The sequence below is a fragment of the Pyxicephalus adspersus genome, chromosome 3 (assembly GCF_032062135.1).
Source record: "Pyxicephalus adspersus chromosome 3, UCB_Pads_2.0, whole genome shotgun sequence".
Classification (NCBI taxonomy): domain Eukaryota; kingdom Metazoa; phylum Chordata; class Amphibia; order Anura; family Pyxicephalidae; genus Pyxicephalus; species Pyxicephalus adspersus.
Genome location: NC_092860.1, coordinates 40,894,757 through 40,910,772, shown reverse-complemented (window position 1 = coordinate 40,910,772; position 16,016 = coordinate 40,894,757). Strand labels below are relative to the sequence as shown.

The following is a 16,016-nucleotide window of genomic DNA, read 5'->3' as shown; positions in this document are numbered from 1 at the left end:
TATATATATATATATTTATGCCAGGAAACTGAAGGATCCGGATTATTGATGGCTGGATTTCTCGATTGTCAACATATATACACACACACACACACACAATGTTACCTCCGAAAACTATAGTTAGCTCTGCAACACTCACCCAAAATCTGTGTTGGGTTTGCTTGATCAAAGGTGACAGGCTCTTTCTTGGGAAAGTATATATTTGGAATCTGTGCAGCAGCTGATCTGTATGCATTCTTTCCTGCAAAAAATGACAGAGTACACAATGTTATATCAACTACTTGTGAGAGATACACACAAGAAAAATTAGGCTGTGGTCACCATCACCCACTTATGTGACTAAAATCCTAAACAATAAATTGCAAATGAACTTGTACAGTAGATATGCTGTCACAGATCACCCACTTTAGTCTTGAATAAAAGTCTTTCACAGATTTTCAAGAAGAGAAGCAAACTAACCACACATTTCTGAGTTTGTTAGATAAATAAATATATATATATAAATAAATCTGGATGTATGTGTGTATGTTCCACCATCAAAAACGCATGGAGACATTTCAACCAAACTTGCTATACATATGACTGAGACTCATGTGAGTGAACGGCTGATCTTTGTACAGGAATGTGGTATATGTCAAAGGCATATTTGCATCTATGTATGTATGTATGTATGTATGTATGTGTGTGTGTGTATGTATGTGTGTATGTATGTGTGTGTGTGTGTATGTATGTGTGTGTGTGTGTGTATGTAAAGTGAAAGTGTGCCTTTTGCTTAACACTATAGCTTTATTGGATTCCTTTTCCTGTATAAGATTGCAATAAATAAATACCCGGGCAACGCCAGGTAATCAGCTAGTATATATATATATATATATATATATATATATATATATATATATATAGGTTTCCATTCTTTTTTTTTTCCAAGAAGCCAAAAAAAATTCAGTATAGAATTTAGGAAAAACAGGAGTAATAAGGATCTGTGATCTTTGCATTGTGTGACACACAACCAATGTGCACACTGCACATTCCTAACATTAACCCCCTGTGAATTAGGATATGCTGTGTGAAAAACCTGTGTTGCGGTTATTATGAAAAGTATGATTTTTAAGCGAAAAGATGACATTTGTATCTTCATACATGTCTGGTGAGGTTAGTTACCTGTAAATGGATCTGCTCCAACTGAAGGGACATTTGCTGAGGAACCAGGCACATAACGGCTTCCACCTAGAAGGAACACAACAGGCTTTTTTACTTCGAGCTTTTAAACACTTTGTAAAACAGAAATTTTTACTGGTTCATATATTATCCAACCAGATACAGTATGTCACGTGCATATAAAACAAGTATTTAAAAAAAAAGAGTAAGCGCCATCCATTTCTTTACTTATCTACTTTTATTTGTAAGCTAAAGATTGCATTTGTCTACCACAGATAATAGTGGATATTTTAAATCACAGTTTCTCAACCAGAGTTCCGTGGAACCCTTGGGCGCTTCCAGATGTAGCTAGGGGTTCCTTGATCAATGAGCAGTTTGTGCCTCTCAGGTCAGTTTAATTATCTTTTTGGCTATCTGTAAGGGTGACATTCTTACCACTGGCTGGCATTGTAAGGATTCCTCCCACTGACCACCATGCTAATTTACTCTGAGCTGTGCATAAGGTAATTATAGCAGAGATTCCCTGAAGTTATGAAAGTTATTTTACAAGGTTCCCTACGTTAAGAAAACCTGTTTTATATTGAGATGATAAGGATTTATATACAAGGATGAAAAAAGTCCACAGATCATTTTTGTCTACCCACCCCATCCTAAGTGAATTCATTCACTATATTATAGCCATCAGGATGAAGGTAAAGCATTTATTTTACCTGTAAATGGATCAGCAGCAGAAGCAGGAGTGGAGGAACTTCCAGGGACATAACGGCCACCACCTATGAAAAAGTACATAAAGCTTTATATAGCCAACTAATCTTATTCTTATCAGATGAATGATATCTAATTATTTCTACTAGCTTTGTCAGTTTTAAAATAAAAATTGAGGTTTACTTTACAATTTCTACACAAAATATTGAAAATAACCCAGTTTTTGCCTCCAATCTAATATGCTATTTTATAATATTCATAGGACTTTGAGATTTTACATGAAGAATCAGGTAGGATTAATGCACCTCACAGAGACAGTAGTCCACTTTACCCTACACTCTTTCACCAAACATTTGTGTTGGAATACCATATTCTCCAGCTGCCCCTTACCTGTAAAGGGATCAGAATATCCAGAGGGTGCAGCAGATATGATCTGCCCCCCAGTGTTATCAATGATGAATTTGGCAACCTGATCTAAAAACATTGGGTTCAGGTCATTTCTTTGCAGGAAATTGTGTGCGACAAGCCATGGATCTTCAGTAATGTTGTATGGCAGCTTGTATGAAGGCCCACTCTCATTCACGTCAATTGTGAATACATAATCATATTCCTAAGGGAAAAAAAAAATGTTAAACTATTTTGCAAAAATTAACTAAATAAGCTGGATACAAAGTATTTATTAAGTAAATATAGACAACCAGGAAAGAACAAAAAGACAAAATCTTGCAACTGTGATCAAAGAAACATTTGGTATGGTGCCCAAGTAGTATATGGATTGTGTTTACCAAGAATGCATCGGGCTTGATGTATTATCTGAGCACAGCTGACAAGTTCTCTGTATAGATTAGCTTTAAACAAAACAAAGTAATAACATAGTCATACTTTTCCTTCGAAAAGGACTTTTCCAGAAGTTTGCTGAGTGGCTCCAGAGGATCCAACTACATCTCCGATCTTGATCCAGCGCCCCTCACTAACACTCCATTGGTAAGCTTCCACTTTACCGTTTTCATTTACTAGTCGGGTCTGTCCCTCTTTAGTACCTACAACAACAGACAAAATGATGATGACAAGGTCCCAACTTACTTTAAAATATAATAACAGTAGATGGTCTTGTGAGTGTGAAATACACCTTGCATATCCAAGTGTCTTGCTTTTACAACTGAAACCCTTATGCTAATTAAATAAGGTTGCCAACATACTACAACAATAAATCATTATAATTCCCTCTTTGAATTTTAGGATTTTTTTTCCAGTTCTCTATAAATAACTACCCTACCGCACTACCGACAAACTAAGACTGTTGCAGACTGCAACTTATTCCACAGACCTTCACTCCCTAGCGATTACAACCTATACATCACATCAACTTCCACTCAATGGCTATTGTTGAGTGGAAGGTACACAGTAGAAATTTAGAGGCCAGAAGATGGAACTATAAAGTGGACTCAGTCTGGAAATGTCAAACTTGAACATTCTGCTGGTGGCCATAGCTCTTCAACAAAGCAAAGACTGGAGGAATAGGTGGTGAACAGTTAAGTAGAAATCATTTTTATTTTTTGTAGTAGTTCAGTCATTTATTTTTATATTAGTTACCTAAAAGCAACTCAATATATGTTCAAACTAATACACACAAATTAATCTGCAAACCACATAATTCACATTTATTAAACTCACCGGGTTCACTTAGGTGTTCTTTTCCTGGAAGCTCCTCTATTTTGATGTCTCCCAAATCACCAGTTTTTGGATCTATGGTGGCTTGAGACAGTTCATCTTCAAATGCTTGCAGTTCTTCAGCACTAGCCATGCGCTCCTGACTCTCTGTAAATACTCGGATAATGCCATCACTAAAACAGAAATAAACATATATTACTTTTACATGTTTGTTATGCTAACATTTTGTTTTAAAAAAAACTTTAAATAGAAAAGTAATGTAGTTGTAGGATAACTGATGTTACATATAGGACAGAAAGTGGGCAATGGGGTGTTTGAGAAAACTGGGAATACTACAGGCTGAATCAGCTTGATGGCATGCCCAAGGCCCATTTAACCCATTTGTATTTACTTTGTCTTTACTTTATTTTTGCATCTTTCAAATTCCCAGATCATTGTTTGCACAGCTATTGTGTAATATTGAGGCTTTTAGTCAAGACCAGAGTATATAGTGCATTGATTTATAATTGTTATGCAGACATTATATTTAATTTCTTTGCCTAACCAAGTCACTAAAAATCCAAATGTGATGTCATATTTTCCATAGGCATGCCAGTTCCAGATATTGGATATTAATTAAAAAATGCTGAAATAAAAAGATGTTGGCAGAAGTGTTTAGGCTATACCCCTTCAAAATTGAGCATAAAAGCTATTTATGATTTGATAAACAATGAATTATTCACAGTGCCCTTATCAGATATTTGGCTGTTCAATGAAAGAGCCTAGACTTGAATGGGAAGATTTACCACCTATGTGGAAAGAGTGAAACCCTAATTATCTTGCAATTTATTTTATTAATCATACCTTGCTCCCACAACAATGTCTCCATTATCTAGGACACAACAGCACCATACAGACTGGGCAGGCAAGCGAACTGTCTGAGTACATTCTCCTTTTCTCCAAATCCTCATTGATCTATCTTCTCCTGTGGTAACAAAATCTAAACAGAACAAAAGTACACAAATATTTTTACAGGAAAAGAAAATCATCACTGCAATTTTCCAAAAAGCATAACCAATATTTGATGCAGAGGTAAATAATTCAATCTACTCTCTGCTTCCAGTTTCTATGTCTCCTTCCTAATCACTTATTCATAAGACTATAATTTTCTTCCTTCTGTATTACTCTAAAATGTATCATTATTTCTGTATTACTCTAAAATTTACTATTATTTATATATTAATGTCTTGTTACAGGACCTGATCACATCTAAGAAATTTCCATTGCTACTATCGCCTGATTCTTTTACAACTTTTAGACCAAACAAGCAACCCCAACCCTTCTATATACAGTGGATTGTGGCCTGAATTTCCACCATTCTTTCTAAAGGACCAATATTCTGTATGGCTTTTCCATAGCTGCAAGATTTCTTTTATAGCACAGACACAGCCCATAATGTATTGCATAGTTGTTTCAGATAATTGGCCATAATCAGTAGTTGATGGAGAAATCAGAATTGCAATGGCTTTCAAAGTTCAACTCTACACAATTCTTGAAAACTCTGGTATACCAATATTGTAAACAGTAAAAATGTTATTTCTACACTATCCAACACTGTTTTCTGACACTGAAAAGAATTTTCCGTGTTTAATAATTGGTATATTTAAAATTCTATACAAAGTTCTGATGTGAAATGTTTTATTACATACAAACACAAAGGTAACAAATTGGTCATTTACTACTACCATATATCCTTTTCTTACCTTCAGAATTTGGGAAAAGACATATGCTATAAATATAATTGGTGTGACTGTAGTAGACCTGTATGCATTCCCCAGTAATCAACCATCTCCTCACAGAGGAGTCATTGGAGCAAGACAGAAATTCAGTCTCATTCATTGTCGCCAATCCACGTACACAGTCTTCATGGCCTAAAAATACGAGTAAACAGACAGAATATTGGAAACCATTTAAATACAATAACGTTGGGCAATGACTGAATAGGCCTAGGTGTGAAAGTTGAACAAAATTGGAGAACCTAAACTTTGGCATAAACTCCCCTGAAGATTATAGGGGTGGGGAAGGATATTGTGAATTCATTCTGGATGTTAGTATTGTGACAAATTAAGCTACCACGAAAAAAAAAAAATGGAAACCGGGCACTGCCATATTATGTAGATAATTTCAAAATTGTTTTTAGATGTTATTTAGAAAAGGAGAGGGCTCTGAGGACAACATTAACAAAACACAAATCCTCCACAAATTTTACATGTTTGGGGCATTTTCTTCAAGCTATACATGGTATTGTGAAAGGGTTTGAAAGAATTTCTAGTCCATCATATCCCAACATAGTATTCCCTAACAACCCCACATACAGTAACAATATAGCCAATTTGAGCCAACCTTTTAATAGCAGGGGACTGAGTTTCATATTCCTCTAGATTACTGGTAGTATTCTGATAGTGGTAACTGACCATAGGGAAGGACTCAGAAGAACATTGTGGGTTGCACTGAACCTCATCCTTGATTCCAGACAATATAAAATTTAAATTATATTAAGTTAATGCATGGAAAATGTTCGATATATTTTGATAAATATAATATACAGCTGCAATAAATAATAATGCTCTCTGCTTTAAATAAATATACGATACAGGGCCACAGTCAAATTCACAAAGCTTCAAACCAACCACCATGCAATAGAAACAATTACCAACAAGTTGTGATATTTCTTACTGGCATTCCTAAGAGAGCAATAACAACTGCTGAACCACCTACCCCACAGGCTATACACACCAAAGATCTGACAGAAAAAAATGCACCTTTTGACATTTTAGTTTACATATGACAAGGCTGGTGTTATTAATATTTAATTTAGGCATTTGCAGGTCTCTGCTGGTTATCTTAACACACCTAGGTAGGTCCTCTCACACCGCCCTGCTTTCCATAGCTTAATAGACTTGTCAGCTGAGCCAGTCAACATTAAACCTTGTTCAGGCAAAATCTTCACAGCCCATACAGCAGCTGTATGGCCCTATGGGATAAAAAAAAGAAGTTAAATTGCTTTTCTATGTTTTTCCACAAGTTTGACAACTATTCTTCAAGAACCAGTATACTAGTTGAGGTCACTTTTGATTGCATAAAGCAATAATCACATGTCTATGGGTCAAACAAATTCCCATTAGCTGGCTTCTCTCAAAATGAACAATCAATCTGGCAAACTGAAAAAGAAACAGTCCTCCAAGTCTAAGGATGAACAGGTACAGCATACAGCATAGTTATCCAATTCCAGTCTTGGATGGCCACATAAAAGCCAGCCTTTTCACATAAACTGCACTTTAATAAATGTACTGCTGTCTGTTTAAGAAAAACTAAAATGAAATGTGGATCCTGGCCCTTGAGCATTGGATATGGCCAGCCCTGAGACATTGGCCCCGATTTATGAAAGCTCTCCAAGGCTAGAGAGAATACACTTTCAGAAGTGAAGCTGGGTGATACAGAAAACATGGACTGGAATTTTAAAAATCATCTGCTAGTTGCCAGCAAATGTTTTGAATCCTGGACCAGATCCATTCCAGGTTTGCTGGATCACCCAGTTTCACTGATGAAATTGTATTCTCTCTACCCTTGGAGAGCTTTCATAAACCAGGGTCACAGTGTTGGATCCAACCATTCATTAACTCCCAAGATTTTAGTGCATATGAGTTGGCCAATTCCTGATTTTATCAGTGCCTTTTCACATAGAAGTTTTGCTTTTTAATGCTGCTTGTGTCTACATTAATAACACAGGTCAACATGTAATTTACATCAGATATAATTTTATGTGGGCTTTGTAGTATTTTTGATGCGGATTTCAATACTGTGTTCAATTTTTCTCTAGCACGTCCAGCAAGTTTTTGTGATAGCGCTAATCATATATTGTGTGAAATTCATTATAAATAGCCTTAACATATTACAACCTTTATGAGTTTTCTTTTTTAAGGTTAGAGACCGCAGTAACTGCAACTGATTTCATTTGTCATCATGCCCAGAAATTGCCCAAATGATCCAGACAGTTTCTGTTATGTGTGTGGTTCATTCACGACAAAAGCACGTCGCCAAATTACCACAGAACTTAAAAAAAAAAAATACAAATTATATTTCGGCTGTCCACTTGGTGACCAGGATAAATCTTGGGCTCTACATGTCATCTGTACCAGTTGTTCCAATGGACTGGGTGACTGGCTAAATCGGTGTAAAGAAGCAATGCCATTTGCAATCCCGATGGTGTGGAGAGAACCGCGAGACAATCTATTCGACTGCTTTTTCGCCGCGTCAACAAAAGTGGATTCCCAGGTAAAACAAAGCACAAAATTGTATATCCCAGCCTCGATTCTGCAATTAGGCCTGTTCCCCATGATGATTCATTGCCAGTTCCGGTACTGCCACATGATGGACTTGCTTCTGTAGAAGGTGATGAGGAATGTGCTGGAGTTGCAGATAGTTACAATCCTGAATCATCTGATCCTGACTACTTAGCCGATGAAGATTCAGAACCAGAGACCATTACACAAGCAGAACTGAATGATCTCGTTCTTGATCTAAATCTCCTAAAAGACAAAGCAGAACTTCTTGCTTCAAGGCTTAAACAGAAGCACTTGCTTGCAAAGAATGTAACTGTAACTCACTACAGAAAACGATATATTTGAACTTTTTAACAGTTTGTCACAAGAACATGTTCCATCTAAATGGCGTATCTTCATTGATTCCTCTAAAAGAAGCTTGAAAGCAGTCTTACTGCATGATGGTAATTCCAAACCAAGTTTACCGATTGCCCATTCCGTTAACCTAAAGGAATCCTATGACAACATGAAATTACTACTTGAAGCAATCCAGTATAAAACACACCAGTGGAAGAAAGGTCATTAGCTTGCTGATAGGAATGCAAAGAGGACTCACAAAATATTTCTGTTTCCTATGCCTGTGGGACAGCCGATCTAAGGGAGACCATTATGTCAGGCGTGATTGGCTACCAAGAGATACCTATAACCCCGAAAAACACGCAGTGTAAAGTTTCTGGCTCTAGTTGATCTGCATAAAATATTTCTGCCACCTCTCCATATCAAGTTAGACTTGATGAAGAACCTTGTAAAGGCCATGGGTAAATCAAACTCCATGGGTTTTCAGTACCTTGTTGAGAATTTTCCAAACATAAGCACTGCAAAAATGAAGGAAGGGATATTTATAGGGCCACATATGAAGTCTGTTTTGCAGGATGATGTTTTCAAACAATCTCTCCCAGCAGCTGAGCTAGAAGCTTGGGATGCATTCAAGGAAGAAGTTCAGAATCTGCTTGATTCATACCAAAAACTGAGTTGTCTCATGTCATTAAATATATGGTGAGTGAATTAAATTAAATGTATGGTGAGTGATGAACAAGGAGAACAAGTTTTCACCAGGACATTCAGTTAATGGAGCACCGCTACCAAGGTTTCTGAAGTGAAAGTATGATGGCTGACTAATGCTGAATGCTGTACCGCGACAATCCAGACAAAGTACACAAGAAGATCAAACTCTAAGCATTTCTGAAGAAACAATGGTACCTGACTGACACTGTTCAGTAGATCTATACCACAGTGTGCCATATTTTACTTCATAACTCAGGAACTGTGCGTGTTAGGGAAAAACACAGATCTGAAATCTGCTTGAAAAACTGATTTGGAAAAGTTTGCTGTGGTTTCTGATTATCAAAACAAATTTTTTGTTGGCCTGTGTTATTGCACCAGGTATAAAAATAATTGATTACTGATTATGTAAGGTGACTACATGACCTTTGCAGCAGGTTTTCCACCTTCTAAACAAAGAACTAACTTTATTGTTCAACAACACCAAACATTAATTTTCTGAGTGTGTCTGAATCTTGTTGGTTGTTCTGGAGCAATATACAAAAATCTTATTATTAATATTATTGATTAATAAAGTGCTATCCTTTCTGTGGCGCTGTATAAGGTAAGAAACAAATATAGCTGCATCGATCAGAGGCGCTAAACAATATAACAGTAACTGAGTAATAAAGTGGCAAAAACTAATACAGCAAACTATAGAGAGAAGCCTGCCCCTGTGAGCCTAAAGACACTTGGTAAACTTGTATCAGATCAAATAAATATCGCAAATTCTCCTAGGATAAGAAAGGTAACTAAAGTTCTGTTTTTCTCTAGTTTTGATAGCAAGTTTGCGTTTATAATTCATCTAATAACATATCCCCTATATCTAGTATATGGATCCCTACATAAGAATGGGAGCATATTATTATAAAGGGAAGTCAGAGAGTATTTGTTTTTTTCATGTTGCTTGACTCATACTCCTTTTATTTGCATTTCAATAATGACTGAAACATTAGACAAAAGAAACATGAGCTAAATGCGTTTCTATTGTGGCATTCCGTGCCAAATAACAGTAAAGCAGGCCAGTACCTGTAAGGTCATCATACACTTATCATTCAGCCACACTTTTCCAGTTGTATCCCATGATCCACTCAATAAAGTACCAAACTTGCCAGAAGAAAGACTGCATACTAAAAGGGAACAAAACATAAATATAAAATAATAGAAATACAGCATACAAACAAAATTAAAAGATTAGAAACTACTGTTAGGTTTTCTGGATATTTTTTTAATTACCTTTTCTAGATTTGTCACCTGACCTGTCAGTTATTCTTTCTCAGCCCATTCACTAGCCTGGGGCGGTCAGTGCAGTGCTGATATTGTGTTGTCAGCATCATACTTTGCTCAAGGCATAAAAGGAATCATTGTGAAACTCTTTAAAGAGCATGTTGATATTACCCTACACTTATAGGATGTCCGCTGTTCTCTATGTTGAAAGACGCTGGGTATCCTGCAAGTTTAGGGGGCCAATATCATCTAGAGACGTGGAGGAATTACTACAGGGGCCAGCAATAAGGATGAGATAGGGATTGGGCAGCTGAATCAAGAAGATGTTAAAGCCTGTCATTTGTGTCTCCTGATGACAGAGAAGAAAGAATATAGCCTTTGTATACAGATCATTGTATTCCAACATACAATTTTTAAAGAAGAGGTTTTGTGCCCAATTTGTGGTTACATACAAAATGTTTCCACTTAATAAATTCCTAACAGCTGTATTAATAGCATGCACATACTCCAATGGACACAACCCTATAACTCACCTGTGTTTTTATGGCCTTTTAAAACATAAAGAGGATTTTCACTATCCAGGCTGAACACACAAATGTTATTGTCATTTCCGCCCGTTGCAACTAATCCACGTGGGTAGGCATCACTTGGAGGTATAAAGCATACAGTGGAGACAAAGTTGGAATGTCCCTTCATACGATGTAATTCGATGAAGCCTTTGCTGGGACTATAGAACAGAGAACAAAGTTATTATAAATGTACTAAAGATGAATTGGTGTTTGAAGAGCAAAAAAAAAAAAAAAAAGACATTTTACAATCACCCGAATCAGACAATTGCCATGTGTGCAAGTACAACCCAACTGTTCCCAATACATCCGACTACAAACATATCAATTAGTACTGGGGAACCTGCATCCTTGTGCCCATAGAAAGGGCAGCACTGCAGCCCCAGCCTCTATCTGTAGAAACCCAGGGCAGGATAACAAGCATTGCAAATCAAAGGGAAATGAGGTGATTCACTTTACAGTCACGTTTCCGAAAACTGAACTGAACAGCCTTTCCTTTCCTTCTCTTTCATGGACCTACAGGCACCTGTACTGAAATTGTGTAATTGAAGTTCCCCGTATACATAATGAAATAATACAGGAGGCCCGATTTATTAAAGCTCTTCTCAACTGGAGAAAATATACTATCATGGGAGAAGTGATCCCAAACACCTGGAATGGATTTCCTAAAAATCATTTGCTAATAGTTTTCAAATCATTTCGATCCTTGATCAGATCTATTCCAGGTTACCTGGACCACCCAGGCTTTCCCATTTTAGTCTATCTTCTCCAGTTTTGGAGAATTTAAATAAATCAGGCCCATTGTGTACAATTTTCCTGTTCTACAGATAATCATCATAAAAAGTGTACCTCTCCTTGTTGCACTAGTGTGTAGTCCAGATAAATGAGCAGTGGTCAACCTTTTAGACCTCACTGACCACTAAATCAATGGAATCCAGACTGCGCATGCCCAGGGAGCGGTGTGTCACTCAAAGGGGAAGAAACTTCCCTCGGAGTCATGTCATGATGCCAGAACCCGCTCATCACAGACATAACATCCTGGGGGGACAAAAGTTGTGTCCACAGCCCTGCGCAAGCGGGTTGCGTCTATACAGGGGACAGAGCCGCGGACCACCGGTTGGCAACCGCCGCTTTGGAGCAGATACTACAAGAAGCTTCTAGCCATGGTAGCCCCATGGATAATGAATGGGGGCTGTGAAATCTGCGAGCATTGTGGTGTGAGTGACTTTCAGGCACCAGGAAGTGTGTCTATGTACACACATGAGATGATTATTGCAGGATATGGAAGGTTGTGTACAGCGCTCGCCTGGTGTTGATTACAAATCTGTCAGACCGGATCCATTCCCAGTAATGAAAATCGTACGTGTGTTCCCTATTAAATGTACTGCATAATATGTTGGTGCTATATAAATAATGTATAGTAATATTAATAATAAAAGCAGTCCAAACAATGGCAGTCCATGAGGAGGCCATAGATGGAGATGCCTGGAGTCCAGCTGTAATAATACCCTTTATCCCAGGAGTATAGGAGGCCATAGATATGTATATATAAAAATATGTGTGTGTGAATGTGTGTATAGGGTATGTGTGTATATAGGGGTATGGTATATGTGGTGTTTAAATGAATATGTGTGTGTATATAGGGGGTATGTGTGTGTAGGGAATGTTATCACACGGTAATACAATGACCCCCCCCGGCTCCTCTCACTCCCCCGGGTCTCTCACCTGTCCGGCACCCAGAGGCGGGCACTCCTGTCACGTGACACTGACACGAACCCCTCACCGGGGGACACGGGGCAGCTCGCCACCCCCCTCACGTCCAATTCATGTCCGGGTAGAGAGCAGCGAAGCCGGTAACAGCCGGCCGCAGCCATGACACAGCAACAGCTTTACCAAGTGACGGAAATGATGCGGCGGAGCACGAAAGCCGGGCACCATCGGAAGTGACATCAGAGCCTGCCCCCCCCTCACAGAAGGGCCTGGCACATAGCGACATGTCATTGTATGGAGATGGAGCTGGGAGAATTGCTGGCTGTACTCCTGTGCTGGGTTATTGGAACCCAGGAAGTGATGAGTGAGTGCTCAGTGCAGACTACAGCAGCCTCCTATGGTACCCACACACCTATTACATGTGTAATAAATAGAATATTGCATCCATACTGATCAGACTCCATACAAATCACAAACCAAACATCCATTCATTATTTTTTACTGTAAAGATCAACTGTGGTGAAATATAGTTGGTCACTTCCAAATAAACAAATACTGGCTCGTGTGTCATTAATATTAGAATCTATCTTTGCTGCTGGCACCCGGGGTTCCGCCATATTGTGCAAGTATTGATGTCACATGACCATGGCAGCGGCATTTCATTGTGAGCTCCTCGGTCAGGCAATCACTATGGACTCTGCTAGTGCTACACATCAGCGCTATATAAATGTATAAATAAATATGTGTACATTCCAGTGTTCCATCATACATCGATGAGCAGCAGTTAGCTATGTTATGGATGCATAATATCTGGGAAAATGATTGCAATAAAGGCAACTGTAGAAAACAGTAAAGGTGTTCAGTGTAAATGAACATAGTTGCCAGCTGCCAGGCATCTAGTAAATTTCTGCTATCTGCCCAGAAGTGAAAATACCAGCAAAGGTTTATGGATTTGCCTTTATGGTGAGAAAAAGCAACAGGGTGGCCAGAAGTCACGTCGTATCCAGGAACCGCACCATAACCCAACTGCGACACAACACAAGCACCACACAAATGTGACCACATGTAAACATTTGCACAAAATGGTTCAAATTAAGCTGCAGTAAACCACTGCAATTTAATCTTAAATTGCCATTATATCATACAGTACTACCATATTACACAGCACTGTACAAAGTCCATAGCCATCCCTCAAAGAGGCTCACAATCTAATGTTCCTACCTCAGTCATATACAGTCCAAGGTCATTTTTGGGGAGTAGCCAATTAACCTAAGTGCATGTTTTTTGGAATGTGGGAGGAAACCCACACAAACACAGGGAGAACCTGCAAACTCCATGCAGATCATGTCCTGGCTGAGATTTGAACTTGGGATCTAGCACTACAAAGGCCAGAGTGCTAACCACTGAGCCACTGTGCTGCCAATCTATATATGTGTTTGTATGGGTATTCAGCCCTTGTCCCCAATATACTGGAGACCATCAATGATGTCCATCTAAACCATGGACCCTGATGTAACTGTTCTTTTGATAGAAGCTCCTCCAGGAGTCTAAAAGGCATCTAGACAGGGATAGTATGGAAATAACTCTTCAGACTGATCCACCAGAGGGTTTCCTTCATCCTTTTAGGATATGTAAGAATCTATCACTATCAGTAACTACAGTGGAAAAGATCCCTAAAGCTTAGTCTAGACAGACTGTTCCCCCAGCGTTTAACCTTTAAAAGCCCATGTTTGAAATTCCCATGCATTCCAGTGGGCTAATCTACAACAGTTTCCTTGAGACACGTTTTTGTGTTATAGATAACACTCCTTGCAATGTTTTAAAAATTAAAATGTGAGGTTAATGTGGGTAAACGCGTCTATAAATTTCAATGGAGGCATTTTCCCGCCTTTATAAATCCTTGAAAACATATTCGCGGTAAAAACACGGCATAGAAGTTTACAAGCGCTTTAAAGACAAGATTAAAAACACCTGAAATTTCAAACATGTTAAACGCTGGGAAAACAGTTCATGTATACCCAGCCTAAACCTCAACTTACTTTTTGTGGAGTCTGGAATAAAAGCTAAAAAAGCTTGATTCTAAAAAAGAAGGACATTGCTTAGATAGCGATTTGTTCTCAATCCTTCTATAAACATACAATGCTATTAGTGGGAAAATGACACTGGGGCATTCGGATCCCAAATGCATATGCATTGATTTTTTACACCAGACACTGAGAATGAGTAAATAACACATGGTTTGTTTATTCACAAATATGGTCTGATGAATCTTTGAATTCACTTGTTTTAATCTGGTTTTAATATATGTCCATACAACCACATATACAGATCTTTGTTGCTAATTGAGAGAGGCTTTTCTAGATGGCCAACGTTCTGGCATATCCAAGACCTGGTGAAGATGCCAACATGGGGGTTTGAGGATCAAGTGATATGGTGCCAGTCATGCCATGTGAAAATACTGCCAGTCATGTATTACTCCCGATTCACACAAATGCCCACTGAGCTTGTATGTCTTTAGAACAATAGGCTGTAAAACATTTACATTTTTAGTATACTTATGGAAACCAGTATCCCAAATGTAATACCCTTAGGCCTTAGAGGAGGTCACTAAATAAAAAAGAATGTGGAAAATGTTCAGTTTTTGTCTCACTTAGGGGGTTGATCGCAAGATTCTAGCAGGGGCAACTTGGCTTCCAATCTAGTATGGAAATATGACAAAATATAACATAAATTGATGCCTGATCACCATCCTTGAACCCCTGTCTAAATATGACAATAGCATAAATCTATCATATATAGATCCTCTGTCAAAAATAGCTCCCCAATCGCCTTCTTTAGATCCCTGTATCTCAGGTACAGTGATTCTATGGACCTGAAATTGTCAGGGTATGAAGGGAGCCCCAGTGGCTTCTTGTACCCCAATTCTTCCCCCAGGTGATACCATATATTAGGTTTACAGTACTGGTATATATATAACAACAAGGATGAACATTGGGAGGCGGGTAGCCACAGGGGTCCCCTGCATACCCTGACATGACAGACAGCATTTCATATTTTGTCAGATTTCCCTTCTAGAAATGTGGGCCTCACAGATCAGAACCAAGGGGCCCCAGCTAGCTGCACCTTGTCATAGTGCTGGGGGTCCCTGATTTGCATCCCAAACTTTGCCCAGCTAGGGGACCAGGGACCTAAGATTACACTAGATAAATGTGAGAAGTAGACTTTTGAAACACAAACATGTGACCCCCCCAAATCTCAGGACTCTACAGGACTAGGAGAGGGTTTATTTAGAATACAGATAATGATATGGTTCCCCGGTGTATACTGAGAATGTTAGGTCTCTACAGCTCTCTGTCCTAGAGATTTAAAGGCTCAAAGTGGGTAAGTGCAGTACATGACAGGGGACAATTTTCATATACAGGCATAATTTCACTGCACGTGCGCAGAACGAAGAGTCATAATGTCACTGCACATGCGTAGAATCACGGGCAGCCTTACGATAGAGAGAACTATATTATAGAACAGCGGCTGCGGTACAACCCAACAATCACTGTTCCTCTCACGCATGCCAAGTACG

The 16,016-nt window shown here is 38.5% G+C and overlaps 1 protein-coding gene across 1 annotated transcript in view; it reads right to left on the bottom strand.

Annotated features, from left to right (window-relative positions):
* Positions 1–12,645, bottom strand: part of PLAA (phospholipase A2 activating protein) — a 15,141-nt gene extending 2,496 nt beyond the window's left edge. Inside the window, exons 1-12 of the mRNA XM_072404321.1 lie at positions 12,455–12,645; positions 10,697–10,890; positions 9,966–10,066; positions 6,427–6,547; positions 5,277–5,444; positions 4,378–4,513; positions 3,538–3,707; positions 2,746–2,903; positions 2,254–2,473; positions 1,869–1,931; positions 1,162–1,227; positions 140–241 (exon numbers count right to left, since the gene is read on the bottom strand). Coding sequence (XP_072260422.1) covers positions 140–241; positions 1,162–1,227; positions 1,869–1,931; positions 2,254–2,473; positions 2,746–2,903; positions 3,538–3,707; positions 4,378–4,513; positions 5,277–5,444; positions 6,427–6,547; positions 9,966–10,066; positions 10,697–10,890; positions 12,455–12,603 — 1,648 coding nt within the window. The 5' untranslated portion in view covers positions 12,604–12,645. The remainder of the gene's footprint in view (positions 1–139; positions 242–1,161; positions 1,228–1,868; positions 1,932–2,253; positions 2,474–2,745; positions 2,904–3,537; positions 3,708–4,377; positions 4,514–5,276; positions 5,445–6,426; positions 6,548–9,965; positions 10,067–10,696; positions 10,891–12,454) is intronic.
* Positions 12,646–16,016: the final 3,371 nt, after the last annotated feature.